This window comes from Chanodichthys erythropterus, chromosome 3, assembly GCF_024489055.1.
Source record: "Chanodichthys erythropterus isolate Z2021 chromosome 3, ASM2448905v1, whole genome shotgun sequence".
NCBI classification, from domain to species: domain Eukaryota; kingdom Metazoa; phylum Chordata; class Actinopteri; order Cypriniformes; family Xenocyprididae; genus Chanodichthys; species Chanodichthys erythropterus.
The window spans coordinates 57,254,049-57,281,376 of record NC_090223.1 but is presented as its reverse complement, the minus strand read 5'-3'; the positions used below and the strand labels follow the sequence as shown (position 1 = coordinate 57,281,376).

Here is a 27,328-nt window from a genome sequence, read left to right as displayed (position 1 = left end):
CTTTCTTTCTTCAGGTGAAAAGAAACTAAGTTTTTTTTTTTATGAAAACATTCCTGGGTTATTCTCTTTATAGTGGACTTTAATGGTCTCCAAATGTCTGAAGGTCAAAATTACAGTTTCAGTGCAGCTTCAAAGGATTTAAATGATACCAGATGAGGAATAAGGGTCTTATCCCAGCAAAACGATCAGTCATTTTCGAAAAAAAATTAAATATATATGCTTTATAAACAAATGATCTGCATTTAACAATGCTCAGTCTGACCTTTGAAGGGCATGAGGGCAGTACGTTTGAAGGGCATGAGGGCATGGCCTTTGAAGGGCATGAGGGCATGGCCTTTGAAGTCTGAGTCCTTTGAAGGATGCAGCCTCTAAATTGGGACACAGCCCTAGTGTGTGGCTGTACACTCGCTTCTCATAGTTATGTGACATGGCCTGCTAAATATGTTGGGTGTTTTGGAGCAAACATTTAAAAAGATCTGATACGTGAAAGCTATGCAGAAACCATGTTATGTAATTAATATAATTTTAATATAGATATTTTTGATTGAAATCAAAACCAAATAAGTACAGGTGCTGGTATAATTAGAATATCATCAAAAAGTTGATTTATTTCACTAATTCCATTCAAAAAGTGAAACTTGTATATTATATTCATTCATTCCACACAGACTGAAATATTTCAAATGTTTATTTCTTTTAATTTTGGTGATTCTAACTGACAACTAAGGAAAATCCCAAATTCAGTATCTCAGAAAATTAGAATATTACTTAAGACCAATACAAAAAAAGGATTTTTAGAAGTCTTGGCCAACTGAAAAGTATGAACATGAAAAGTATGAGCATGTACAGCACTCAATACTTAGTTGGGGCTCCTTTTGCCTGAATTACTGCAGCAGTGCAGTCGTGGCATGGAGTCTACCAGTCTGTGGCACTGCTCAGGTGTTATAAGAGCCCAGGTTGCTCTGATAGTGGCCTTCAGCTCTTTTGCATAGTTGGGTCTGGCATATCGCATCTTCCTCTTCACAATACCTGTAGGGAAAACACCCTAGGAAGTAAAATTAGCTTAAATGAATAAAGAGTTGTTTAGATTACGACCGAACAACTGATTTGTCCAACGTTCATTTGCTCGAGCCGTAATAAGCTCTTGTAACGGATATAAATATCCAACAATCCTGAAAACACAGATTAGAGCACGGTAACTTGAAATCGCCAGTTTAAGACATTAAATTTTAAAATCACATAAAACAAGACACTTTCTTTTTAAAATCTACAAGAGATTTTATTTATTCTAACACAAACTAATCTAACACACGCACATACATTCATACGCGTTGCAGTAAGAAGGGAATGAGAGAGAAAGAGTTTTGAAAGAGAGAGAGAGAGTGAGTGATATGATTAACAGAATTCCTATCAATGCATTTAAAAAACCCGAACAAACCATGAATCATTCATTTAAATGCACCAGTTCAGTTTTCATCTGGAGGTACTTGCTTGCGTTGACTTTAATTGGGAAACCCTTCTCTGCACGACGAGGGAAATTCACAAGTCGATGATTGTTCCAGGGTCAGGTCCGTGTGGAACAATGAAAGGAAGTCTCTTTGTCGCTGGAGTTGAAGCGGCAAAAGTCGTTGGTTGAACTTTGCAGTGAAACTTAGGACACAAGACTTTCAACGGTAAAGGAAAATTAAGTAAAAGAAAAGAAAAGTGAGTGAAGGTTGGATGGCTTGAATAAGCGGCTTGTGTTCTTCTTGTTACTCCATTGTTCTTGATGCTGGTCTTGGCTTCTTTTCCCAGAACTAACCAACTCCTTCCTCGTTTACTAACCAACTCCCCCTTGCAATATGATCATAAACTTAGTTGTTTGTCACACCTCAGAGGAGTCCTGGCCAATCAGCCATTGTCCTGTTTCAAGAGGGCCTTCCTCTCTGGCCCCAATAAAACATAAGTGTTACATCCTGGTCTGTCTCTGCTTTAGCAGAGTGCCATTTTAACATAATTGCTATTAACTGGAATGTGATACATTTTAAACAGATTTCATTCAGGCCATGATTTAAGAAAGATGAAGAAGATGAAGAAATAAATCAAGTCCAAATAAGGCATACTTTCAGTCATTCACTCAAGAGTTAACACATTTACATGAATTGTGAGTGTTCTAAAGCCTAACTGTTTACATACATTTTGCATTATGTGTCCACAAGTACTACCTGTAGTTAAAAGATGTTTGATAAGTCCATTAAAATTGTTGGAACAATTTTGAAGCAGTTTTATTTGTTCAACAGTCTCTTTGGCTTTCCTGTGAAGTAAGGAAACAAAAGGGTCTGCATTGTCTCTCTGTTTCTTTACTCTGATGATCAAAGAAACTTTGTCTTCTTGGGTGACCCTTTGGTATGTCACTTCTCCTGCTATCAGGAAGCATGTGTTGTAAAAGTAATCAGCCTGGCTTTATCTGCAGACGGGCTGGAGCCGGAACCTTAATTCTAAATTAGAAATATGTTTTGAAAGAATCATCTGAATGATTCATTTGTCTGGTTCGTCCACAGTTCCTACAATACCCCATAGATTTTTTCTATGGGGTTAAGGTCAGGCGAGTTTGCTGGCCAATTAAGAACAGGGATACCATGGTCCTTAAACCAGGTACTGGTAGCTTTGGCACTGTGTGCAGGTGCCAAATCCTGTTGGAAAATGAAATCTGCATCTCCATAAAGTTGGTCAGCATCAGAAAGCATGAAGTGCTCTAAAACTTCCTGGTATATGGCTGCGTTGACCTTGGACCTCAGAAAACACAGTGGACCAACACCAGCAGATGACATGGCACCCCAAACCATCACTGACTGTGGAAACTTTACACTGGACCTCAAGCAACGCGGATTGTGTGCCTCTCCTCTCTTCCTCCAGACTCTAGGACCCTGATTTCCAAAGGAAATGCAAAATTTACTTTCATCAGAGAACATAACTTTGGACCACTCAGCAGCAGTCCAGTCCTTTTTGTCTTTAGATGCTTCTGCTGCTGTCTGTTGTTCAAGAGTAGCTTGACACAAGAAATGCAACAGCTGAAACCCATGTCTCGCATATGTCTGTGTGTAGTGGTTCTTGAAGCAGTGACTCCAGCTGCAATCCACTCTTTGTGATCATCAAAATTAAAAGAAATAAAAATTTGAAATATATCAGTCTGTGTGTAATGAATGAATATAATATACAAGTTTCACTTTCTGAATGGAATTAGTGAAATAAAACTTTTTGATGATATTCTAATTATATGACCAGCACCTGTATTTTGTGAGTATCTATATATGCAGTATCAATTTGCCTGTAAGGTTTGTACAAGCACATGCATATGAGACAATCACAAAGCAATCTGATCACTTAGATGGGAAGATACAGGAACACAAGAGACAGAATAACAGGACCTGATAAAAATGAGATACATTTTCCATTGTGAATGCACACAATTATGATTTGGTTCAACTATAATTTAAAAACAGGAAAGTGTTGTAAAATGAGAAAAACACAACTTTTTTGCCACAACTGAACTTTAGTTGTGGTGTTTGATCACTTTAGGTGTTTTGCTCTGCTGACTTAACATTATGCATTCACACACTGAAAGTTCACCAGTGTTAAACTTTCATTTAATTCCACTGTTACATCATGTTTCTTAAATTATACAGAATTAAAACACTTTAGTGACTCAACAATGAAGATTCCTGACAATTATCAGTGGCTCCGCCCACAAAGATCAGGATGGGTTCCTTTGTGCTCCACCTCTTACTGCAGCATCTTCCTGTTGATCTGGACAAACAATAAGATGAAGAGCGACATCAACAACATTATAAAACCTTTCACAAGATAAATAAAACAACCAAACTAGTACGGAAGATGGTTTTATTGATTTATTGAGACAGCTGAAAAGATTTGATGTTAGACAGGATATCATGGCTACAGTGTATCGGTCACTTTTGGAATCAGTCATGAACATTTATTATTGTTTCTTGGTATAGCCTACTTTCAGCTGGAAATAAGAAAAAATTATCAAAAATTATTAAGCAGGCATCATAGATTACTGGGGTATCGCAGCTTCACCTTTCAAACCTTTAGTATATGGCAGTAAAGAGGAAAGCAGCTTCTATTATTACAGATTGTACACATCCTCTTTATGATGCTTTTCAGCTACTTCCATCAGGTTGCCAGTTTAGAACTCCTTTGGCTAAGAAGAAGGCTTACAGAAATTCTTTTGTGCCCAATGCAGTAACTATTTTAAACAAGGTTAAGTAATTGTGTGCGGGGTTGTTTTTTAATTTTAAGATGTTTGTTTTAAAATGAATTGTGCGTTGTGGATTGTATACATGTATTATGTTGTATTGAATGAGAGCCTTTTAACCTATTGTCTATCATTGCTGATAGACAATAAATATTCTCTGAACTTTATATTGAGAAGAACTGCAGGTTCTGACACTTACTGATGGATTCTCATGTTTAGAAAAGCTCTGAGGACCAAGAGTCATGCAGGAGTTTTCAGGAGGTCTGGGATGAATGGTCTGTGTGAAAGGGAGTGAGAGATTGGTCATGTGACTATCTGTGATGGATTATCTGATTTTGACGTTTCACTTACTGTGAGTGTGTCGTACAGCTCAGAGGTCATAGACTTGTGATCAAGAGCTGTATATGTGTCTTCATTCGGATCAGAGATCTATAGGAGAGACAAAAGGAAGCAAACATTGTGAGTTCATGTTTTAAATCTGATTACTGTAATGTTTAGAATGTTTAGAAGATCTTGATGGAAATCAGTTTAACTGAATCTAGAAGTGTGTCTTTTACTCTTAATATCTCTGTATGTCTCATTGCATCTAGGAAACATCTCTGCATGCACGAAAACACTTAATAAATAATTGTGATCATCTCACCTCCTTCATAGCAGGTCTTCTTTTCATCCTTTTAGTAAGACTGTTAAAAGAAAGATGAATAAACAGCACATTTAAAGATGTGTGGATGTGTACACTTAACCCAGGGGTGTCCTGTCCTACCAAGGGGTCACTATCCTACCAAGTTCAGCTTCAACTGGCCTGTTATGCTTAGTATAAGACCTTGATTAGCTGTTCATGTGTGTTTACCCAGATAACTTTTTTTTTTGTTTATAAGATTATTGTCTAAACATTCAGTTTTGGTTATGGGAACTTTAAAATAAAAGTTATGATGTTAGAGGAACACTGTTTTAAAAGGTATGATGTTCCTGAAACATTCTTTCAACTTATTTTTGATTAGCAATTCAACATTCTAAGAATGATTTTTTTTCACCTTCCAAGAACATAAAAATGTCAAGTTTCTTTAATAGAATGTTATTTAAAGGTTAGTATGATGTTCCTGAAACATTCTTTCAAACATTCAAACACCTGCTGTGAACAAGCATAATCACTGAAGGAAACGGAAACATGAACAGAAACTAAAACTGACTTCCACAGCCTTAAATGAAATCAACTGAAGATAAAAGAAGACATTTAAACACTCAAGATCTGATTAATTAACTCCACAAGCAGTATTACTAGCTTAAAGCATTACCAACCAGGGGCCTGTACCATGATGGTAGTTGAACAAACTCAGGGTTGTAGGATTAGTTTCAAGTTGACAAAACCAAACCACTCCAATCCGGCTTTGTTGGTACCATGATGCTGATCATCAACTTTCTCTGTCAACTCAGGCTTGCATGACATGAACATGAATGCATGACATCAGTGGCAAACAGCCAATCACATGCCTTGCAACAGAGACAAACTATGACTCACTTCTCGCAAGAGAGCCAGTGCGATTCAAAACTCTTTTGCTGAAGGTTAAGAAATTGAAGAAAATTAAGACTTTACACTAAAGAGAGAATACCTGTCCATGAAAGAGGACAAATAAAATAAATTATCTTGTGAAGTTAGTTTATATAGTTGCATGATGATATATAGCAAGAGACTCATACATGTAAGGTCACATGTAGTCATTTTTAGAGTCATCTATTGATTCTACAGCTTATATGATCTGTATATATTAATATTCATTTAAACTAAATGCTTAAAGGGATAGTTCACCCAAAAATGAAAATTTGGTGTTTATCTGCTTACCCCGAGTGCATCCAAGATGTAGGTGTCTTTGTTTCTTCAGTAGAACACAAATTATGGTTTTTAACTATAACCGCTGCCGTCTGTCAGTGGTATAATGCAAGTCAGTGGGAACTTGGACTATAAGAGTAAATAAAACACGACAGACAAATCCAAATTAAACCCTGATCAGGAGCGCAATCAGACCTCACGAATCGGGTGATGAATGCCATTGGACATAGTGGTGTATTAGAGGTAAAAAATGATATAATTACTGTTCGGTTTCTCGCACAAACCGATCGTTTTGTGTCTTAGGACATCAATGTGTCGTCACAAGCCGCAGGGTTTAATTTGGATTTGTCTGTCGTGTTTTATTTACTCTTATAGTCCAAGTTCCCGCTGACTTGCATTATACCACTGACAGACGGCAGCGGTTGGAGTTAAAAATCATCATTTGTGTTCTACTGAAGAAACAAAGACACCTACATCTTGGATGCACTGGGGGTAAGCAGATAAACATCAAATTTTCATTTTTGGGTGAACTATCCCTTTAATAACTGTTAAACTAAAATTGCTTGTTGTGTAGTGGATTAATAATATAGATCATATAATAATTATATAAATCATAATTAGAATTATTTTATGACTAAAGCCAGACAATTTCATCTTTAAATATTTGTTTTTATATAGTGACCTTTAATTTGGAGGAAGTGAAACTGGGGATGTGACTTTAGTGTGTTGGATGTGTCACTATCAATTTGCTCACATCTGGTCCAATTTTGGTTTGAGATCTCTTATCCAGAACATAACCTGCCCCAGAGCAGGTTAGCCGTGGGGTGTAAGTTACTATGGTGATGAACACCGCTAAAAGCCAAATCACTTTCATGGTACCTAAAACCCAGGATTGGTGCAAACTAATCTGAAACTTACCTGGCTAGCCAGCTAATCCAGCTTCATGGTACAGGCCCCAGGGCTGCATTTCCCAAAAGCATTGTAAGCCTAAGTTGATCTTAGAACAATTGCCACCAATGGTCTCTACGATTAACTTAGGCTTACAGTGCTTTTGGGAAACACAGCCCATTTTTCTTTATTTTTGTCATATGTCTACTAAAGTTCTTATTGAGAATTAACAAAGGCTTAGATGTTGATGTTTTATTGTCTTCTTTGGCGTTACCATTATGGTGATCGGTGTTTGTTTAAGTTGCTGTAACTGTGCTTATAAGACATTTATTATGGTTAAAAAAAAGCAAGGAGTAAACTTAGATCAGGGGCCTGTACCATGATGGTAGTTGAACAAACTCAGGGTTATAAGTTTATTTTCGAGTTGACAAAACCAAACCACTCCAATCTTGCTTTGTTGGTACCATGATGCTGATCATCAACTTTCTCTGTCAACTCAGGCTTTGATCCTGAGTTTGTGAAGTGCATGCACATGAATGCATGAAATCAGTGGTGAACAGCCAATCACATGCCTTGCAACAGAGAGAAACTATGATTCACTTCTCGTGAGAGAGCCAGCGTGATTAAAAACTCTTGCTGAAGGTTAAGAGATTGACGAAAATGAAAACTCATTTACACTGATGAAAGAGGACAGATAAAATAAATTCTCTTTGCTCTATCATTGTAAGTTTATATATAGCAAAAGAGACTCAAGAATTTAAGGTCACATCATATTTAAAGTTTTGTAACGTAGGCGGGACTAAGATTAAATGTTGAGCGTGGTCGTACAGGCATGGTCAAACGGGGCGAAAAGGAACATCAGAGACAGGCAGAATCGTAGTCAGAGAACAGGCAGAGGTCAAAAGGCAGGCAGCTAACAATCACAGAACTGTAGAACCAGACAGGGATCAGCAACAGGAACCGGAACCGGAACAGACAGGGAAACAGAATAACAACGCTTAGAAATGTCACACAGGGAAAACAAGACCTAGCAGTGAGGTGATGTGTGTAAGAGTCTTTTATAGTCCTGGTAATGAGCTGCAGCTGGGTGTGGTGATAGTGATTAGTGTTAAGTGTGTGCAGGTGAGTGGCAGAGAGGATGATGGGAGATGTAGTCCGGGAACTGACAGGAACAGACGGTGATCATGACAAGTTTATTTACAGCTTATTTATATTACATATGATCTGTATATATTAATATTCATTAAAACTAAGCATTTAGTAATAACAAACTAAAATTGCTTGTGTGTAATGGATTAATAATATAGATCATATAATAATTATAGAAATCATATATAAATCATAAAATAATTCTAAGTAATTATCATTAAAGCCAGACAATTTCATTGTTTATTTTTTTTATTGTTATTATTTATTTGCTGCTATATAGTGACCTTTTATTTGGAGGAAGAGAAACTGGAGGAGTGATTTTAGTGCGTTGGATGTGTCACTATCACTTTGCTCACATCTGCAGGCATGAAAATTCGGCGAAATTCGCCGTTTGGAAACCAAAATAGGTGACCTACGTGAATCGTGTAGATTCGATGAGAAAAATTTTTTGAAGGAGGGGGGGAGTTCATATTCAGTGAACTGCGAACAGGTGCGCGTGCCAGAAGGGCGCGCGAGTGCATGGAAATATTAACGCGAAGGGCCTTGCATCACCAGTGCAGACCACCATCAGAAGCTGAAAGCACGCCTGGCCTCGGCGATTTACCTGACTGAATTTGGTGAGTGATGGCAGAGCTCGACAATAAGGACTGCCCGATGGCCCGGGGCCAGTGTGAACGACGCTCGGGACAGTAGACGCACCGGTCACTTGCCCGTTCGGGCTAGTGCTGTAGGGTGTGCCGTTATATATCGTCTATAATATCGTAGGCTAATTGTTGATTTAATGATCTGAAATTATCGAGTATGTCCCTCACTTTACAAAAACAGTCTAACGTTACTAGACACAGCATAGTTATTGATATAGAGTAGTGTGTGCTAGGCAAAAATGCCCCTGTATATTTCATATATAATTTAATAAAGTTAATCAATATTACACAAAGAGCTCAGTTTTTCTCCAAATATTAGCACGAATACAAATGTGATATTGATTTTATTCAGCATACAGTTTAATGAACAAGAACTTCATATCAAGTTCCACCGAATTGTTTTGCGTCTCTGAGCAACACTTCCTGAATGAATCAGCCGCTTGAATGAATCAGTTGAATCTCAATGATTCGCTCATTAACAGTGATTCGCTGCCACCTACTGGCGGGTTAAATTTCACATTTAAAGTGTCTTCATTTTTAAAAATTTCAAATAACAGTATTTAACGTTTTATATTTTGAACATTAAAAACATTTTTAGGCATCTGTAACTGCTCTTGATTAACTTTAATAAAGTTATCTATTCTATAGTTATACATTAGATTACAATTTCTGTACCTGAAAATCTTCTTTTTAAACTTACATGAAAAACTTGAAAAGCACCATTTAATTTATATGTTTGTTCTGTTGTATTTATTTGTGCTATTACTCGTAATTTGATTATTTGTTAATATTTTACTACTTACCGTTTATTTGTCTAATAATATTTATAATAAATCTAGTAGCTTTTGGTGTCATAACCTTATGTATTGAGGTTAAATTTATCAAAAACAATGAAAACAATAACTATGCTTATTTTATAGGCCCATTTTCTTGTCTTTTACTTTTATTAATTTTTTTGTTGTGGGGCCCGGAAAATTTTAAAATAAAAGTAAAAAGTAAAAGTAAAAATTTGTACCACTGGCCCAACTGGGCCAGCAGAAAAAATCCCTAGCGTTGAGCCCTGAATGGTTTCAATAATTTTAATATTTTCTGGTATATAAGTTACCCAGGAGCTCTGTTGACATAGACTTAGCTAACGTTAGCTACAGCTTGATGAATTGAGTCACTGAACAGGAGAGAATACAACGTTGGCCAGCTAGCTAAAGCTCCGGTGGAAATCTATTAGCTAATGCTACCGTTTTTGAGGAGGTAGATTTTGAGGTGAGGGGACTGACAAGGCAGAAGGTAAAGTGGTCCACCGTTCTAATAAGTAGACCTGCCAACCTGTACGCAATTTGCGTAGCGGATATGCATTTTGACTTCAAAGTACGCTGGTACGATTTGTCACTCTAAACTACGCAAAAACTTGGTGACGCCTCTGTGCACGTGCAGTCCACAAATCAAGCAACAGCAAAATAAGAAGAGTTCGACCAATCATAGCGCTAGGTTCTTCCCCCAAATATACTGTAAATGTTAGACCCAGTGACAGGCTGGCATGAAATGGCTTGCATAATACTTAGTAAGGAGGCCATAATAATTTTTGACTCATGGCTGAAGTTAAGTTTAACCAGCTCTCCACAGGTTGGCAAAAAAGCATCTCAAAATGCATCAGATTGATGCTTTAAAATGTGGAATATTTAAATTTTTCTTCCAGGGGAACATGCCCCCGGACCCCCCTAGAGGGGTAATATCCTTCTCACCGTTTTCACCCCTGACCCGTTTTCATGCCTGCATCTGATTGGCCCAATATCGGTTTGAGATCTCTTATCCAGAACATAACCTGCCCTGGAGCAGGTTAGCCATGGAGCGCAAGTTACTATGGTGATGAACACCGCTAAAAGCCAAGTCACTTTCATGGTACCTAAAACCCAGGATTGGCACAAACTAATCTGAAACTTAACTGGCTAGCCAGCTAATCTGGCTTCATGGTACAGGCCCCAGGTGATGCTGGTAAATGATTGATGACAACAACATTTTCATAATCTAGATTGAGTTTCTAATCTTTGATGTGTTATTAATTTTATAATTTTGATTTTAATAGCACTGTGATTACAGTACTGTGGCATGAGATCCAACAGTGTCATTCTAATCATTTATGAAGGTTTTTAAATTCATGATAAGAATTGATAACAACTGTAACGTTTAGACACACAGAGACATCAAGAATCAGCGTATGAATCTCAACAATGGTGACAATCAAAAGCTTCATGCTGCAATGCACGCTGGGTACCAGCATAGTACAAAACCCATCCATGACTCCCAACATGCATTGTACCATGAATTAATGATACAGCTGAATTGTCCTATTTTGTTTAAAGATGCCATCGAACGTTTTTTTACAAGACGTAATATAAGTCTAAGGTGTCCCCTGAATGTGTCTGTGTAGTTTCAGCTCAAAATACCCCATAGATTTTTTTAAATTAATTTTTTTAACTGCCTATTTTGGGGCATCATTAAATATGAGCCGATTCATGCTGCGGCCCCTTTAAATGCTGACGCTCCCCGCCCACGGAGCTCGCGCTTGCCTTAAACAGTGCATAAACAAAGTTTACACAGCTAAAATAACCCTCAAACTGATCTTTACAAAGTGTTCGCCATGCATGCGGCATGTATGCGGCGGATTATGTGAGTATTGTATACTGTTATATTGTTTACATTTGATTCTGAATGAATTTGAGGCTGTGCTCTGTGGTTAACAGCTAATGCTACACTGTTGGAGAGATTTATAAAGAATGAAGTTGTGTTTATGAATTATACAGACTGCAAGTGTTTAAAAATGAAAATAGCGACAGATCTTGTCTCTGTGAATACAGTAAGAAACGATGGTAACTTTAACCACATTTAACAGTACAACATGCTAACGAAACATTTAGAAAGACAGTTTACAAATATCACTAAAAATATCATGTTATCATGGATCATGATAGTTATTATTGCTCCATCTGCCATTTTTCGCTATAGTCCTTGCTTGCTTACCTAGTCTGATGATTCAGCTGTGCACATCCAGTCGTTAATACTGGCTGCTACTGGTTAATAATGTTGGGAACATGGGCTGGCATATGCAAATATTGGGGGCGTACATATTAATAATCCTGACTGTTACGTAACAGTCGGTGTTATGTTGAGATTCGCCTGTTCTTTGGAGGTCTTTTAAACAAATGAGATTTATATAAGAAGGAGGAAACAATGGAGTTTGAGACTCACTGTATATCATTTCCATGTACTGAACTCTTGTTATTTAACTATGCCGAGGTAATTCAATTTTTAATTCGAGGGCACCTTTAATTCTTACTATTTGCTTTTATTTCTGCTGTTTTTTTTTTGTTTTTTTTTTTGTTTTTTAACAAATTACTTTAGTTAAGCGGAAAGAACGTTTCAGGAACATCATACCTTTTAAAAACGCATTCCTCTAACATCAAGAAAACTGGACATTTTAACGTTCCCATAACCAAAACTGAATGTTTGGAGAACTTTCTTATGAAAAAAAAAAAAAATTGTAAGGAGGCTAATTCATGAACAGAGGAACATCTTACCAAATGTACATGATGAAAGCACCTGATGCTCCACCGAGTAAAACACCAACACCAGCAGCAACAACAACCACTACAGACGAGAAACGTCTGACTGCTGAAATACAGACCAAAACAGAGTAAATGTTTAAAAGGACTACATAACACAAAATATACAGACAAATAAGGAATTGAAGTACAAATATACAGAATATGATTAATAAAACTCACACTTTACATTTAAAGTCACAGCATCAGAGTATTTCTCTCCATGTTCATTGATGGACTTGCACTTGTATTCTCCACTGTCATCAGAGCTGATCTTTGAGATGCTGTAGATTCTTCCAGATCCTACAAACATTCCTCCTTTAAACCAGCTGATGTTCAGAGCAGGTGGGTTTGAATCACTGCAGCAGCTCAGAGTAACTGAATCTCCTGACACTATTTCAGATGGACTGATGAACACTGAGACGCTTTTTGGAGGATCTAACACAGAAAAAATACAAAAACACTTACAATCAAAGTAAATTTGATCACAGACTCCATTATTTCAGCAGACAAACTGATGGAGATCTCTGGATACACTGGAAGATCTAGGTATCAGGTAGTATTTAAATGTGACTGTTTCGATGATAGAGGTGTGCTAAGAATGACGCTGAAGACTGCAGTATTTACAGTATACAACTCTAATTTACAAACAAGAAAATTGCCATGTAAGATCATCCATGAACAAAGCCAACCAAATTGATTCCCCAATTAATCATTATTGAGTTGTAAAACTTAACCCATGGAACTAAACTGCTGAAAGGTGATGTCTCTCCCATGTCTGCTTAATTTCAAACCAGGGGTGTGTAATGAATAAGCTTGAATTCGTGAAATATATGTATAATTAAATGATAACGCGTTATGATCAATTATAAACATAAATCAACCATAAAGAGAATTATATATGGATAATTAATTGCAATGGATTATAACTTATTATGCATATTTTATAATATATATTGTAAGGACTGAGGATAAACCAGACAAATGAATCATTCAGATGATTCTTTCAAGACATAATTCCAGAAACCCAAACTCAGAGAATCTAATTTTCGGCACCAGCCCATTTACAGAAAAAAAACCTGCTAAGTACTTCTATGACACCCATGCTTCCTGACTGAAGGAGAGGTGACAAACTCAAGCTATTTGTGACAAACCAAATGGTCACCAAAAGATAATAAGTCTTTGATCTCCAGATCAAAAGAGACAGAGAGACAATTCCCATTCAGCAGGCCTGTTCCCATTCAGTCACATTTGACGTACATCGGACAGACCGACAAATAGGAATCTCACTAGAGAGGCCAATCTGCTTTGAGTGTAACTAAACGAGCCAATGCACATTGGCATGCAGTCATATGCAACGCGGGTATATGAGCAGCAGGTGCGTTGTTTCTTCAGCTTTTCGCTTCGGAGCCGAACATATGGTATCTACAAGCGTCTACAAAGACGAGTCAAGTCAGCTCTTCATGCTGCTTTTTTCAGTGCAGGAGGACAGCATAGCAGCGGGGTCGAGTCTCTATTTTTTATTTTGTTTGCCTGTATTGAGCAAAAGCTGTTCTCAGCTGTAAGGTCTGTTTTTACAGCTGGTAACAGTGCGCTTAGAGCACTAAAAAGCTATTTTTACAGCTGGTAAGAGCTGCGCCTTCAAAAAGAGGAGTGCACACGACAGGCTGCACATTTCCCTGTCTGTGTTGCCGCGACCGTTCCCCTGCGTGCTTCGGCACTTAAAGAGCAAAGTCCCTGAAAAAAATTTACACAAATAGACTCACGTCTTTTTAAAGATGACGTTCTACTTGTGTGTTTCTGGATGCGGTCATTACCTGGCACCACGGGATGGTCACGAGAGCTGCATCGCATGTCTGGGCTTAAAACACGCTGAGGCGGCGTTCGTGGATGAGTCGTGTACCCATTGTGGGAAGATGACCGTCTAGGAGTTGCGGTCTAGACTCCAGTTCCTGCAAAAGGGCGGAGTCCCAGTGCCGCTGCCTTGTTCCAACTCTCCTCAGAGGGTTGCTTCGGGTAGCGGCTCTGGTGATCTGAGGATTATGGTGAGCGCGCTTCCTTCGGGGAACCAACCCCCTAGGAACCCTCATCCCTCCTGCACTCCACAGCCAGTAGAGCTGCCGGGAGAACACGCTGGGCCATCTTAGAGGTGTGCACCAGCCGTATCCTTCGGAGCTCCCCCTGATGACCAGATGTTGATTGCTGCATCGGAGGGTGAGCCTGACCTTTCTGGGGATGATGATTCGGCACAGTTGCCTCCTTCGGGAGTAACAACTGTGCCCAATTCGGAACCGGAAATGATGGCTGTGCTTTCCAGGGCCGCCAACAGGGTAGGGCTCGTGTGGAACCTTCAACCGTGTCCCGAACCCTCGTGGTTGGATGAATGGTATCTCAGGGTGGCGCGTGCTGGTTCTCAGCCACCCACCCCATTTCCTTTCTTCCCGGAGGTGCATGAAGAGCTCATCAGCACGTGGACGGCACCTTTTACTGCACGAAACCATCCCGGTGGGTCCTCCTCCCTCACCACCCTTGATGGCGGAGCAGCTACGGGTTATACACGCATACCCCCTGTGGAACGGGCCGTTGCCATGCAACTGTGCCCTAACTCCACCTGGCGGGGGGAGCCGTCTCTCCCTTCCTGGGCCTGTAAGCACTCGTCAGATCAGAAAGGTCACGCCGTGGTCAGTGGGTCATGCGATGTCCACTTTGGTGGTCCAGGAACGCCATCTCTGGCTGTGTCTGGCTGACATGAGGGATACCGACAAGTTTCCTAATTCCCCCATGTCCCAGAACGGCCTCTTTGGTGACGCGGTCGAGAACTTCGCCTAACAGTTCTCAGCTGTACAAAAGCAGTCTGAGGCCATCAGCTACATCCTGCAGCGGGGGTCAGCTGCTGCCTATCATCCGCCACCCGCAGCACCTCAGCCTGCTCGTCGCAGAGGGTGTCCGCCTGCGGCTGCCACCACGCCACAGCAGCAGCCTCCTTCCAAACGGCGCCGTGGAGCCAGTCGCAAGTGGGATGCCCAGCCCGTCCTTTTCACTTCACTGCAGTGAAAGCTGTCGATGCCCATGTCTTGCGTACGGAGATCGCGGTCCTACTGGCGAAGGACGCAATAGAGCAGGTCCCTCCAGCTGATATGAGGTCAGGGTTCTACAGTCCCTACTTCATTGTACCCAAGAAAAGCGGTGGGTTACGACCGATCTTGGACCTGTGAGTTTTGAATCGGAGCCTCAACAAGCTACAGTTCAAAATGCTCACGCAGAAACGCATTTTCGAGTGCATCCGTCCCCGAGATTGGTTTGCAGCGATCGACCTGTAGGACACGTACTTTCCTGTCTCGATTCTACCTCGACACAGGCCATTCCTGCACTTTGCGTTCGAGGATCGAGCATGTCAGTACAAGGTCCTACCCTTCGGGCTGGCCCTGTCTCCCTGCGTCTTCACGAAAGTCGTGGAGGGAGCCCTTGTTCCCATGAGAGAACAGGGTGTTCGCATCCTCAACTATCTCAATGACTGGCTCATTCTAGCCCAGTCGCAGGATCAGTTGCGTGAACACAGGGATCTGGTGCTCAGTCACCTCAGCCAGTTGGGCTTTCAGGTCAACTGGGAAAATAGCAAACTCTCCCCTGTGCAGAGAATCTCTTTTCTCGTTATGGCCCCCAACTGCATTGGCACATCAACTGCCTCGAGTTGCTAGCAGTACGCCTTGCCCTGAGCAGCCTCAAAGGGCCGTTACGGGTCAAGCATGTGCTGGTCCACACAGACAACACTGCGACCGTTGCTTACATCAACCGTCAAGGTGGTCTATGCTCCCATCGCATGTCGCAACTCGCCCACCATCTCCTCCTTTGGAGTCAGAAGCGTCTGAGGTCGCTTTGTACCATTCATGTCCCCGGTGTGCTCAACCGTGTGGCCAATGAGCTCTCACGAGCTGCGCTGCCAGGAGAGTGGCGACTCCACCCCCAGGTGGTCCAGATGATTTGTCAGTTCGGCGAGGCTCAGGTAGACTTGTCTCTCCAGAAACCTCCTATTGCCAGTTGTTTTACTCCCTGTCCGAGGGAACTCTTGGGACAGATGCACTGGCACACAGCTGGCCCCAGAGCCTTTGCAAATATGCGTTTCCCCCAGTGAGTCTGCTTGCACAGACAAAGTCAGGGAGGATGAGGAGCAGGTCTTGCTAGTTGTGCCCTATTGGCCCAACAGGCCCTGTTCCCGGAACTCTCTCTCCTCGCGACAGCCCCTCCCTGGCGCATCCCTCTGAGGAAGGACCTTCTTTCTCAGAGACAGGGCACACTTTGGCACCCATGTCCAGACCTCTGGAAACTCCATGTCTGGTCCCTGGACAGGACGCGGAGGTTCTAGGTGACTTACCCCCAGAGGTACTTAACACCATCACTTCGGCACGTGCACCGTCTACGAGACATGCTTACGCCTTGAAGTGGAAGCTGTTCATCGAGTGATGCTCTTCTCGCTGAGAAGACCCCCGAAGATGTTCAATCAGAGTTTTGCTTTCCTTCTTGCAGCAAGGGTTGGAGTGTAGGCTGTCCCCCTCCACCCTCAAAGTGCATGCTGCTGCTATTTCCGCATACCACGACCACATAGATGGCAAATCCATTAGTAAGCACGACCTGGTCGTCAGGTTCCTTAGGGGGGCGAGACGGTAAAATCCTCCTCGACCCCCCTCCATACCCACTTGGGACCTTGCTCTGGTGCTGAGAGCACTCCAGAATGCTCCCTTTGAGCCCTTGCAGTCAGCAGACTTAAAGATTCTGTCTATGAAGACTTTGATGCTGGTTGCATTGGCCTCCATCAAGAGAGGAGGGGACCTGCAGGCATTTTCGGTCGACGAATCGCGTCTAGAGTTCGGGCCAGGTAACAGCCATGTGGTACTGAGATCCCGGCCTGGCTATGTGGCCAAGGTTCCTACCACTCCCTTCAGGGACCGACTGTACATAGACAGAACCCAAAGCTTCAGGACCTCAGACCAGCTCTTTATCTGTTACGGAGGCCAGCAGAAGGGAAAGGCTGTCTCCAAGCGGAGGATGGCCCACTGGATAGTGGATGCCATTGCCTAGGCTTACCAAGCTCAAGGCGTGCCCTGCCCGCTCAGGTTGCATGCTCACTCCACGAGAGTTGTTGCATCCTCCTGGGCACTGGCTTGTGGCGCCTCGCTGACAGACATTTGTAGAGCTGCGGGCTGGGTGATACCTAACACGTTTGCTAGATTCTATAGCCTTCAAGTCGAGCCGGTCTCCTCCCATGTTCTCACCTCAGATCAGAGGCACCGTGAGGCCCTGGCTTAGTGTCGGCTTGCTGCGCTTACATGCGCTTTTACTCCAGAGAGTCCCTACAAGGCAGACCCTGTTGAGTCCTCCGATCTCCCTTCGGCAGCCAATGTGGCGAAGCGTCTGGCGCCAGGTCTATACTCCGTTGTATCCTTGAGAATCGGGTTTAGGCTGTGTACCATATGTGTGACCATATAGGGATCCCATATGTTTAGTTCCACGGTTGCTCCTAAACGAAGCCCGTGTCTTTCCCTCTGGGAGAACCCACCCTTCATCGGGTTGGAGTCACCCCAGTTCTTCCATATGTAGTACAACCCTACGGGGTTAGTCCATATGTACTTCTTCACATAACTCCTTCGGTGAAGGATGTGGCTTCCACAGCATTCCTTTCACTGCGAAAGGGTACGCTTTCCCAGTGTTATCCAATAGTCTCATTGAGTGGGTTTTGGGGAACAGCTGTGATCGACACTCTCTGTGTTAGCCCTGTCTCACCCTCCTGAGGCAAGGGGGTTCAGGTGGCTTACAAAAGAGCGCTGGGAGGCAGCTCCTGTGACACTTTGGTAGGAATTCCTATTCATCGGTCTATCCGACGTACGTCAAACGTGACCATCTGAATGGGAATGTCTCAGTTACAAAGGTAACCCTCGTTCCCTGAAGGAGGGAACGGAGACGTACGTCCCATTGCCACAGTTGCTGTACCCCACTGATGCTGCCGCCTGATCTGTTCAGCTCCTCAGCGAAAACCTGAAGATGCAACGCACCTGCTGCTCATATTATACCCGTGCTGTGAGGCGAGCAGCTGATGCATATGATTGAATGCCAGTGTACATTGGCTCGTTTAGTTACACTGGAATCAGATTGGCCTCTGTAGCGAGATTCCTATTCGTCGGACTGTCCAACGTACGTCTCCGTTCCCTCTTTCAGAGAACGAGGGTTACCTTTGTAACCAAGATGTTTCTCGGAGTGACCTAACTTTACAGAAAAACTCACTGAGACTCTTTCTATAACTAAAAACTGAAAGTATGCCTTATTTGGAATGAATTGTAATCTCTTTTCCTCCTTTAACAGTCTGAGGTCTAAGGTATCGTCAGCGATACCACCGCGTTTTTTTTCTTACCAGTGTGAAAGAGACTCAAAATACTCTGTTAATGTTGCACATACAATTAAGAGTTATACACCATTTTAATCTGTGGAATATCCTCTTTTATTTGTGTACACTCAGAGTAAAAACAAAATGTTGTGCTTTTTGTAAAATAAAGAAAACTAACATGATGCATGATCTCTCGTCTCCCTCTGAAGGAAGTCCAATCTGATAGTTCTCAGAAAATGAACTGTAACTTAGTGAATACTAATCACAAAAAAATTAGACTTATGTCTAAAAAAACGTTGAAATGTCAGGTTTTAAATCGTGTAAGTCAAATCGAAAACAAACATTCTGTGTTTAGGTAATCTGTATGAAAAGAGAGCCATGTCAGAAATCCGTGATTCAGCTCATTATCCGCTAATGCGGCCACGCCCACGGAGCGAGCGCTATTCAGACGCAAAATCTGAGTCAATACATGCATTCATCGTCTCAATCGTGTATTTATTGTCTTGAAAAGTGTTTTGAATAGCCATAGTTAGCGATCTCTGTCCTCTGTTAGTTCGGTTAGTTCCTGGATTGCCTATTCTTCTTTAGTGCTCAGGCATTTGTGGACTAAAGGTGTACAGAGCGCCCTCCGGCTGCGAGTATGAATTGAAAACACAGTATCCAGCACTCACAGTGATGACAATAAATCCTGAACAAATATTACTCTTCTGTATAGAAAATTGACAAACATATGAGAATCCATCTCCATTTCTCCAAATGTGCATGCTTTTATGCTAAAAGCCTATATGAAATGCCATAGAGGTAACATAATTGTTCAGACACTTTGCATCACAGAAATACATTATATTTTAAAGAATATATTAGAATACCATTATTTTAAATTGTAATAATATTTCACAGTATTGCTGTTTTTTCTGTATGTTTGATTTACACCATGAGATTTGAATCATGATCACAGAGGGTTTTTTCAAAACCTACCTGTCTGAAAGAGCTCTTTATTTATGCAGCTCATTAGAGTTCTTTATGCGATTCTTTTGTCTTCTCAGGTGAGAATCACCCATTATTCATGAGGATTCACGCCTCCACGCATACTGAGTTTCTTGACCAAAGATGTTTTAGAAAATTTAAATCTCTCTATTGTTTTATAAGGAGTAGGAAGGACAAATTTTACATCATTTTGAAGCAAAACCTCTAGTCAACAACCTCCAATACCCAGAAGTCTTGTGAAGTCTTGTTTTTTGGCCTTATTTCAGTGAGTTAAGTTTTTTGTTTTTTCAATAACCACGCATAAACGTCATTCTTTCGAAAACGCAAACATGTACATACATGCTCCTCACATATTATGGTAGCCTAGTTTGTGCTGAATACAGTGTAATGACACTTTTGTCATTTATATGTTTATGAACAACTGAAAAAAGCACAAAAGTCAGGGCATGTCAAAACTCATCATAAACAGCAATACTGTGAAATATTATTACAATTTAAAACAATGGTATTCTATTATATTCTTTAAAATATAATGTATTTCTGTGATGCAAAGTTTCTGAACAATTATGTTACCTCTGGCATTTCATATAGGCTTTTAGCTTAAAAGCATGGACATTTGGAGAAATATTGATGGATTCTTATATATTTATGTCAATTTTCTATACTGAGGAGTAATATTTATTCAATATTTATTGTCATCACTATAAGTGATGAACAGTATAAGTACTGTTTTCAATTTATACTTACAGCCTGAGGGCGCTCTGTACACCTTTAGGCCACAAATTCATATAAAGAAGTACAGGAATCAGGAACTAATGTCTTCTAGAGATCACTAACCATGGCTTTAACATCCAAATAAACACTTTTCAAGACAATAAATACACGATTGAGACAATGCATACAAGTATTGCCTCTGAATTTATCTTTGAATAGTGCTCCCTCCATGGGCGTGGCCGCATTAGTGGATAATCTTTTCATACAGATTACATAAACACAGAATGTTTGTTTTGCACAATTTGACTTGCACAATTTAAAACCTGACATTTCAACGTTTCTTTAGACATAAGTGTCATTTTTTTGTCATTAGTATTCATAAGTTAGTTCATTTTCTGAGAACTATCAGATTGGACTTCGTTCAGAGAGATCACGCATCATGTTAGTTTTCTTTATTTTACAAAAAGCGCAACATTGTGTTTTTACTCTGTTATTATAATATAATGTAACTATAATACTATAATTCATAAACACAACTTCCTTGTTCATAAATCTCTCCAACAGTGTGTAAGTTAGCTTTAGCCCATTAGCCACACATAGGTAGGGTTGCCAACCGTTCCGTATAATACGGAATCGTCCCGTATTTGACACATAAAAGTCTTGTTCCGTATTGAACTGATACGGAACGCACTTTGTTCCGTATTTTTGAGAATCAATTCAGTGCAAATCCATGACAGACATTTTCACAGTTTTTTACTGTTAAAATCACAGTCATTTTTTGCAGTGTGCGGCAGATAGGCCTACTAATTTCTCCCCTGTTTGTCTATGATCAGCGTAGCGCTTTTACCATCTTGGAACATCATCAGAGAATGCCCTTTTAATTGGTCGTTTCAGTCATTGTGAGTCACGTATCGTAGCAACGATGACGACAAGTGACAACAGCGGGAAATGTAAAAATGACTACCTCCGAGCCGCCGGCGAAAAAGAAAAGAGCACAAAAATATAGAACTGAATGGGAAAATGACTACCCGTGGCTGGAATGCCTGAGGGACAATGAATACAAGGCCAATTGTACCATATGCCGTCGCGTTTTTTCTGTTTGTCACGGCGGAGTGTGTGATATTAAGCAGCACGCATCAAGCGATAATCACAAGAGGAGCGAGAGGCTGCGGGTACAGGAGGGAGCGATGTCAAGGTTCCTTGTCCGTCAGACGACTCCAGAGGCTGATATGGTAGGCTATGTAATCATGTGGATTTTTAAAACTCAAATATAGTTGATAAGAAAGTGATTATATTAAAAGAGATAGTATAGGTTTAGCCTAACATTCCATATACATCTCCCCTGTGTTCCCCCTTGTTGTGTTCCTGTCTCCCACTCCCTCATAATATGTCAATCATTTCTGATGGGTTTCTTAATAAGGTATCTGGAGGAGGGAAATAATTATGGATTTAGATAGCTCAAGGTTTAAAAAAGGGTGGGGTCTTTGAAGGGGGTTCAAAGATTAGCAAAGTTTATTCAAATAACACTTGAAATTTGTTTTTGACACTTTAAAATGCTATTTCAATATAGGCTATCTATTTTTTTTCTATATGGCTTAGGCTAATACTTAGGTAGGCCTAACCTAAAATAGGCCTATGTATAAACCACACACACACACACACACACACACAGAGAGAGACAGACTTTTACAGACATTCAGTCCAACAGTCCAACCACCAAATAGTTTATATAACTAAGCCTACTCAAAGCATAGGCTTACAAATAGTGAAATTGTATATCTCTTTCTTTAGGTCACTGCTGCTGAGCTAGCACATGTATATCATACAGTGAACCACAATTTGAGCTACAACAGTTCTGACTGTGGGCTTAAGCTCTGTCACCGAACACTGAGCGATTCTAATATTGTCAAGAAGATGTCCTGTGGGAGAACAAAAGCAGAGGCACTAGTCACAGAAGTCCTTGCCCCAAAGGCAGTACAGGAGGTGATCAACAAATTAAAAAGTGCTGAGAATCCACGTCCATTCTCTATTCAAACTGATGCATCTAACAAGGGCAATCGCAAGATGTTTCCCTTGGCTGTACAGTTTTTCACTGCAGAGTGCGGGGTCATGAACAAGTTGATAGATTTTGTTGAAAATCCAGATGAATCTGCTGAGGGAATAGTCACTACAATTCGGAGCTCTCTTGGAAACCTGGGCCTGACTTTGGATCATGTGTCTGCATTCAGTGCAGACAATTCAAATGTCAATTATGGAATCCACAATTCAGTATTCTCAAAATTAAAAAGTTCAAACAGTGATCTCCTCAGAGGCAACTGCCATGCGCATATTGTCCATAACACCATAAAGTATGCCCTGGATCAGCTCTCAGTCGACATAGAAAATGTAGTTCTGAAGGTCTACAGTTTCTTTTCCATCTCTGCAAAAAGGAGAGAGTCTCTGAAGGAGTTTTGTGCCTTTTGTGATGTCGAGTTCCATGAAGTCATGCGCCATGTGGTGACCAGATGGCTGTCACTCAACCCTGCAATCAGTCGCCTGCTCCAGAACTGGACTGCTCTCAAGTCCTGTTTCATTAGCATGGGTGTTGACTGTCCAAGGCACCTGCAAACATTGCTGAAATTAACAAACAATGCTGCTGGCGTTGAGGACGACGAGCCTGATCTTGTGGAGGTGTATCTCCTCTTTTGTAACAACATCCTGACCCTCTTTGAAGAAGTGGTCAAAAAGCTGGAGAGGAATGACACCACATCAGCTGACCTCTATGCCATCATGCACTCTTTTCTGACAAAACTATCTCAGAGAAGAGATGATGGGTTTTATGGCTACCTAACTAAACAAAAGCTTCAGCGTCTTTCTCCATCTGATGCTGATGTTGCCAGACAGGAGTTTACAGCCTTCTTAAACACTGCCATTACGTACATACAAAAATGGTTCAATTTTTCAGAAGACAACTGGCTTTTCCATCTACAGCCCCTCTCTCTGACATCTGGGAGGATCTCTTATGATGGCATGGAGAAGATCATTGAGCAGCTTCACCTGGTTAGCACGCAAAACATCTCCATGGATATGCTTTATGATGAGTGTGTTACTGCCAACAACATTCTAAAGCATCTCACAGAGCATGATGACTGGGTGTCCAAGGGAACAGCAGAGAAGTGGATGGCAGTTCTACAGGCAGCTGATCTCCCAAACATCCTTGCTGTGGTGTCCTTTGTCCTCAGCATCCCATCTTCCACTGGGTATGTGGAGAGGGTGTTCTCGGCAATGAAAAATAAATGGTCAGATGTACGAAACAAATGTTCAGTTGGACTAATAAAAAGTGAGCTGATCATCACTCTGAATTATGAGATGTCTTGTACAGAGTTCTACAGTGCAGCTCTACAGGACAGAACTACTCGCTGCTGCAAGAAATCAAAAAAAGTACACATGGAAAAAATAGCTGCACAATGTACTTATTCTGGAGGTTTATTTGTTTCTGTGAGATTTTCCATGTGCATACATACAGGCGTAGTATTGCTTGAATGCAGTATTTGAGTGCAATATTTTATATTTTCTTTATTAGCTGTTTTTTTATGTATTATTGTTTTGCACTGGAAAGAAAGTTAACTATAATGGAAGTATAATTATATAAAGATATTTGCACTACACTTCCTTAAAATGTTGTATAATTAAATTAAAAATATTACTTTTTGCACTGGAAAGAAGATTCTAGAAGTCTAATTCTATTGAATAAGTTTGCACAAGGCTACAGAAAACTGTTGTGTTTATTTTTCTTCAAATGCAGTCCAAGCCGTTGAGTTTTGAATGTTATATGTTCTATTTGTTTAAGTTAAAAATAAAACGTATTATAAACTTAACAAATCCATGGTTGATTGTTGGAAAAATGATCATGATAGCCTTTATAATTCACATCTATGTGGTTCAGTCTTGTATATTGATTAGGCCTGCTTTTCTATTATATATATATATATATATATATATATATATATATATATATATATATATATAGGCCTAATAAGTTGTATTATAATATTCTATAATGTATGAAATATATTATATAGAAGAAAGTTGGCAACCCTACACATAGGCTACTATCAAACTCATTCAGAATCAAATGTAAACATCCAAATAAATAGCCTACTTACATGATCTGATATGCTGCATGACGAACACTTTGTAAAGATCCATTTTGAGGGTTATATTAGTTGTGTGAACTTTGTTTATACAATGTATTATAGTCGTGAGCACGAGCATTTAAAGGGGAAGCGCAATGAATCGGCGGCACATATTTAATCATGCCCCAAAATAGGCAGTTAAAAAATTAAATAATAAAAAATCTATGGGGTATTTTGAGCTGAAACTTCACAGACCCATTCAGGGGACACCTTAGACTTATATTACATCTTGTAAAAAAGGGTTCTAGGGCACCTTTAAATGCATACTCACAAATAACATTGAGATAAACAGCGGGAGAGACGTGACTGTGTCCATGTACAGCACAGCTATATCTGCCTGCATCCTCTGCTCTGACTGACTGCAGCAGGAGTTCATTGTTTCTGTCTCTTCTCTCAGTTAATGGTTCTGAGTTTCTGTACCAGATGAATGTTGCTCTGTCAGTCAGAGTGCAGCTGCTTTTACATGTCAGACTGACTGAATTTCCCTCTGTCACTCTCTCAGGAGACTCCACCTGAAGATCTGAACACAACACACATTATATCTACTGCTGCTATTATACACTGATTATAATTCAACTTAATGCACAGAAGAAGAGCTAAACCTCATGAAAGTCACCTGTGACAGAAAGAGTCACTCCAGATTTACCAGTCCATTTGTCTTTATTAGTGATGAATCTGAAATAATACTCATGTGAATCCTTCAGTGTCACATGACTCAGCCTCATGGTGCAGTTCTGCCTTTTATCTCCCAGATACTGAAGCCTCTGACTGTATTCGGGGTCCTCAGATAGATCTGGAAACTCTTCTGTTTCCTTTTTTTCGATTATTTTGGTCCAGAACACTTTCATGATCTGATATCCAGTAGGGTATGTATAAGTGCAGCTCATTATCACAGATGAGTCCTTTAGTGCACAGATGTGTGAAGGACTGTAACTCACATCCCATTGGCTACAAACTCCTAAAACACATAAAGGGATATTTCACCCAAAATCGATTCCTTAATAATTACATTCATGTTGTCCCAAACCTTATTTTGTATTTTTAATTAATGCAAGAAAATATTTGTGAATGGGTTCAACAGGTAATCCAATGTAAATAACAATGAAAAAGTTTATTTATTAAGCAACATCCACATTTTTTTTAAAAGGAGCAGTGAGCAATTTCTGAGAAACACTGTTGAAAGTCAAGCCGAACGCCAAAACACACTTGTAGCCAATCAGCAGTAGGGGGCATGTCCACTCATGATGGAGGAGGAGAGAGAAAGAGAGTGAGCAAGAGGCAGGTTTGAAGAAAGACTGTAGAAAGAGAGATGGCTGAGAGACATTACAAAAGAGAAAAGCTCAGAGGAATATCACTGGAAAAAGAAGGGTTATGAACAGGCAAGAACTTTAGAATATTAGGAAAGCTTTCCAGCACTGAGAAATTGGGAAGGCCTGAAAATGGACGCTGAGGTTGCGTTGTTTCTGCTTTATACGTGAGTAACATTGGTTTTGCTATGTTTCACAGAACCAAGGTAAACTGTTGTTGTAATGTTAGCTGTAGTAATGCTGCGTTCCAGGCAGGTTTTTGAGCCTGTAAGTCACAGCTTCAAATCACGACTCACGATTTTGTAGCTTTCCAGGAAAGTCATGCCAAACTGCGTGAAAGTGTAAACAAACCAACATGGCGGACCGTACGGGGCTTATGCTCATTAACAATTATTTCTATCCCCAAAGGTGCTTACTCCTTGCTTATTTGAAGGAAACAGAGGAGGAAAACGGCGCATAAGGCAAGAGAAGCTGTTATACCTTTTATTTCACGTTATTTTACTGTGCACTTGTATAAACACAGCATCCGTAGAGGCTGCCATTGTTGTTTCGCGGGCTATGTGACGTCAGAACCCGTAACTGGGAGTAGATCGATGTAGTACGAGTTCACGGGTGGGAAGTCACGGCTTTAACTGCTGTTCCAGTGCACTTTCATGGGTAGAAGTTTGGAAAAACACGGATTGCAGGTTGCCTGGAATGCGGCATAACAGTACATTTTGAAGGAGGGGCGGAGCAATGAAGCAAAGGGCATGTTTGTTTGGGTTGATTTCAAATATCAGCGGTGTTTCTCAGAAATCGCTTATTGCACCTTTAAGTCTTCAATGACTCACCACAAATCATGAGCAGAAACACTAGAGGACGAGGAGGAGCCATTCTGACTGACATCACTACGAGAACAATAATACAGTATAACACAAATGTCATGACAATAATGCAGCCTTTCCATTAATCATTTTTCATTAAGAATATTGTATATTGAATAGATCAGTGGTTTCTACAACAGTATTAATCACACTATAGTCACATATTAACCAGCGTAACTCTTACCGTGTTCTGTAGAGTCTCTCCAGCAGTCGTTAAACTGATGAATTTCCTATGGTTGCACACTGTTTATCTTAAAACACTTGCACAGACAGAAAATGTCTCTTCCTCTTTTTTGACTCCTGCCTACACAAGCTATGTTAGACAGCTTCAACAACTTTTCATCATAATCCAAATTGTTTTTAGATTGGCATTTTTCATGATCCAAATTTAGATTTTTAGAAATTTAGCAATAAGAAATTTCCCCACCACTTTGATTTATCAGTGAATCATGTACACAGATTTATTAACAAATAGGATGCATTTGCAGTTTCACTTGTGTGTGCACATTTTAAGACTGAAGGGGAGTTCAGCTATAAATCAAACAA

At 40.4% G+C, this 27,328-nt stretch overlaps 1 protein-coding gene across 1 annotated transcript; it reads right to left on the bottom strand.

Moving 5' to 3' along the window:
- Positions 1-2,370: 2,370 nt before the first annotated feature.
- LOC137013651 (B-cell receptor CD22-like) lies at positions 2,371-26,982 on the bottom strand. Its single transcript, XM_067377610.1, has 10 exons — positions 26,967-26,982; positions 26,750-26,806; positions 25,229-25,570; positions 24,884-25,132; positions 12,544-12,798; positions 12,337-12,430; positions 4,899-4,938; positions 4,607-4,684; positions 4,455-4,532; positions 2,371-3,786 (listed from the first exon to the last, which is right to left on the bottom strand). Exons 2-10 carry the CDS (start codon positions 26,802-26,804, stop codon positions 3,763-3,765), a joined length of 1,215 nt encoding a protein of 404 aa, XP_067233711.1. The 5' UTR covers positions 26,805-26,806; positions 26,967-26,982; the 3' UTR covers positions 2,371-3,762.
- Positions 26,983-27,328: the final 346 nt, after the last annotated feature.

Bases quoted from the DNA above. Each gene is read 5' to 3' on its own strand.
- LOC137013651 (XM_067377610.1), bottom strand. From the start codon at position 26,804: ATGTCAGTCAGAATGGCTCCTCCTCGTCCTCTAGTGTTTCTGCTCATG. The intron at 4,685-4,898 runs GTGAGATGATCA...TCTCTCCTATAG, and splicing joins GAAGACCTGCTATGAAGGAG to ATCTCTGATCCGAATGAAGA. The intron at 3,787-4,454 runs GTAAGTGTCAGA...TTGTTTGTCCAG, and splicing joins CTAAACATGAGAATCCATCA to ATCAACAGGAAGATGCTGCA.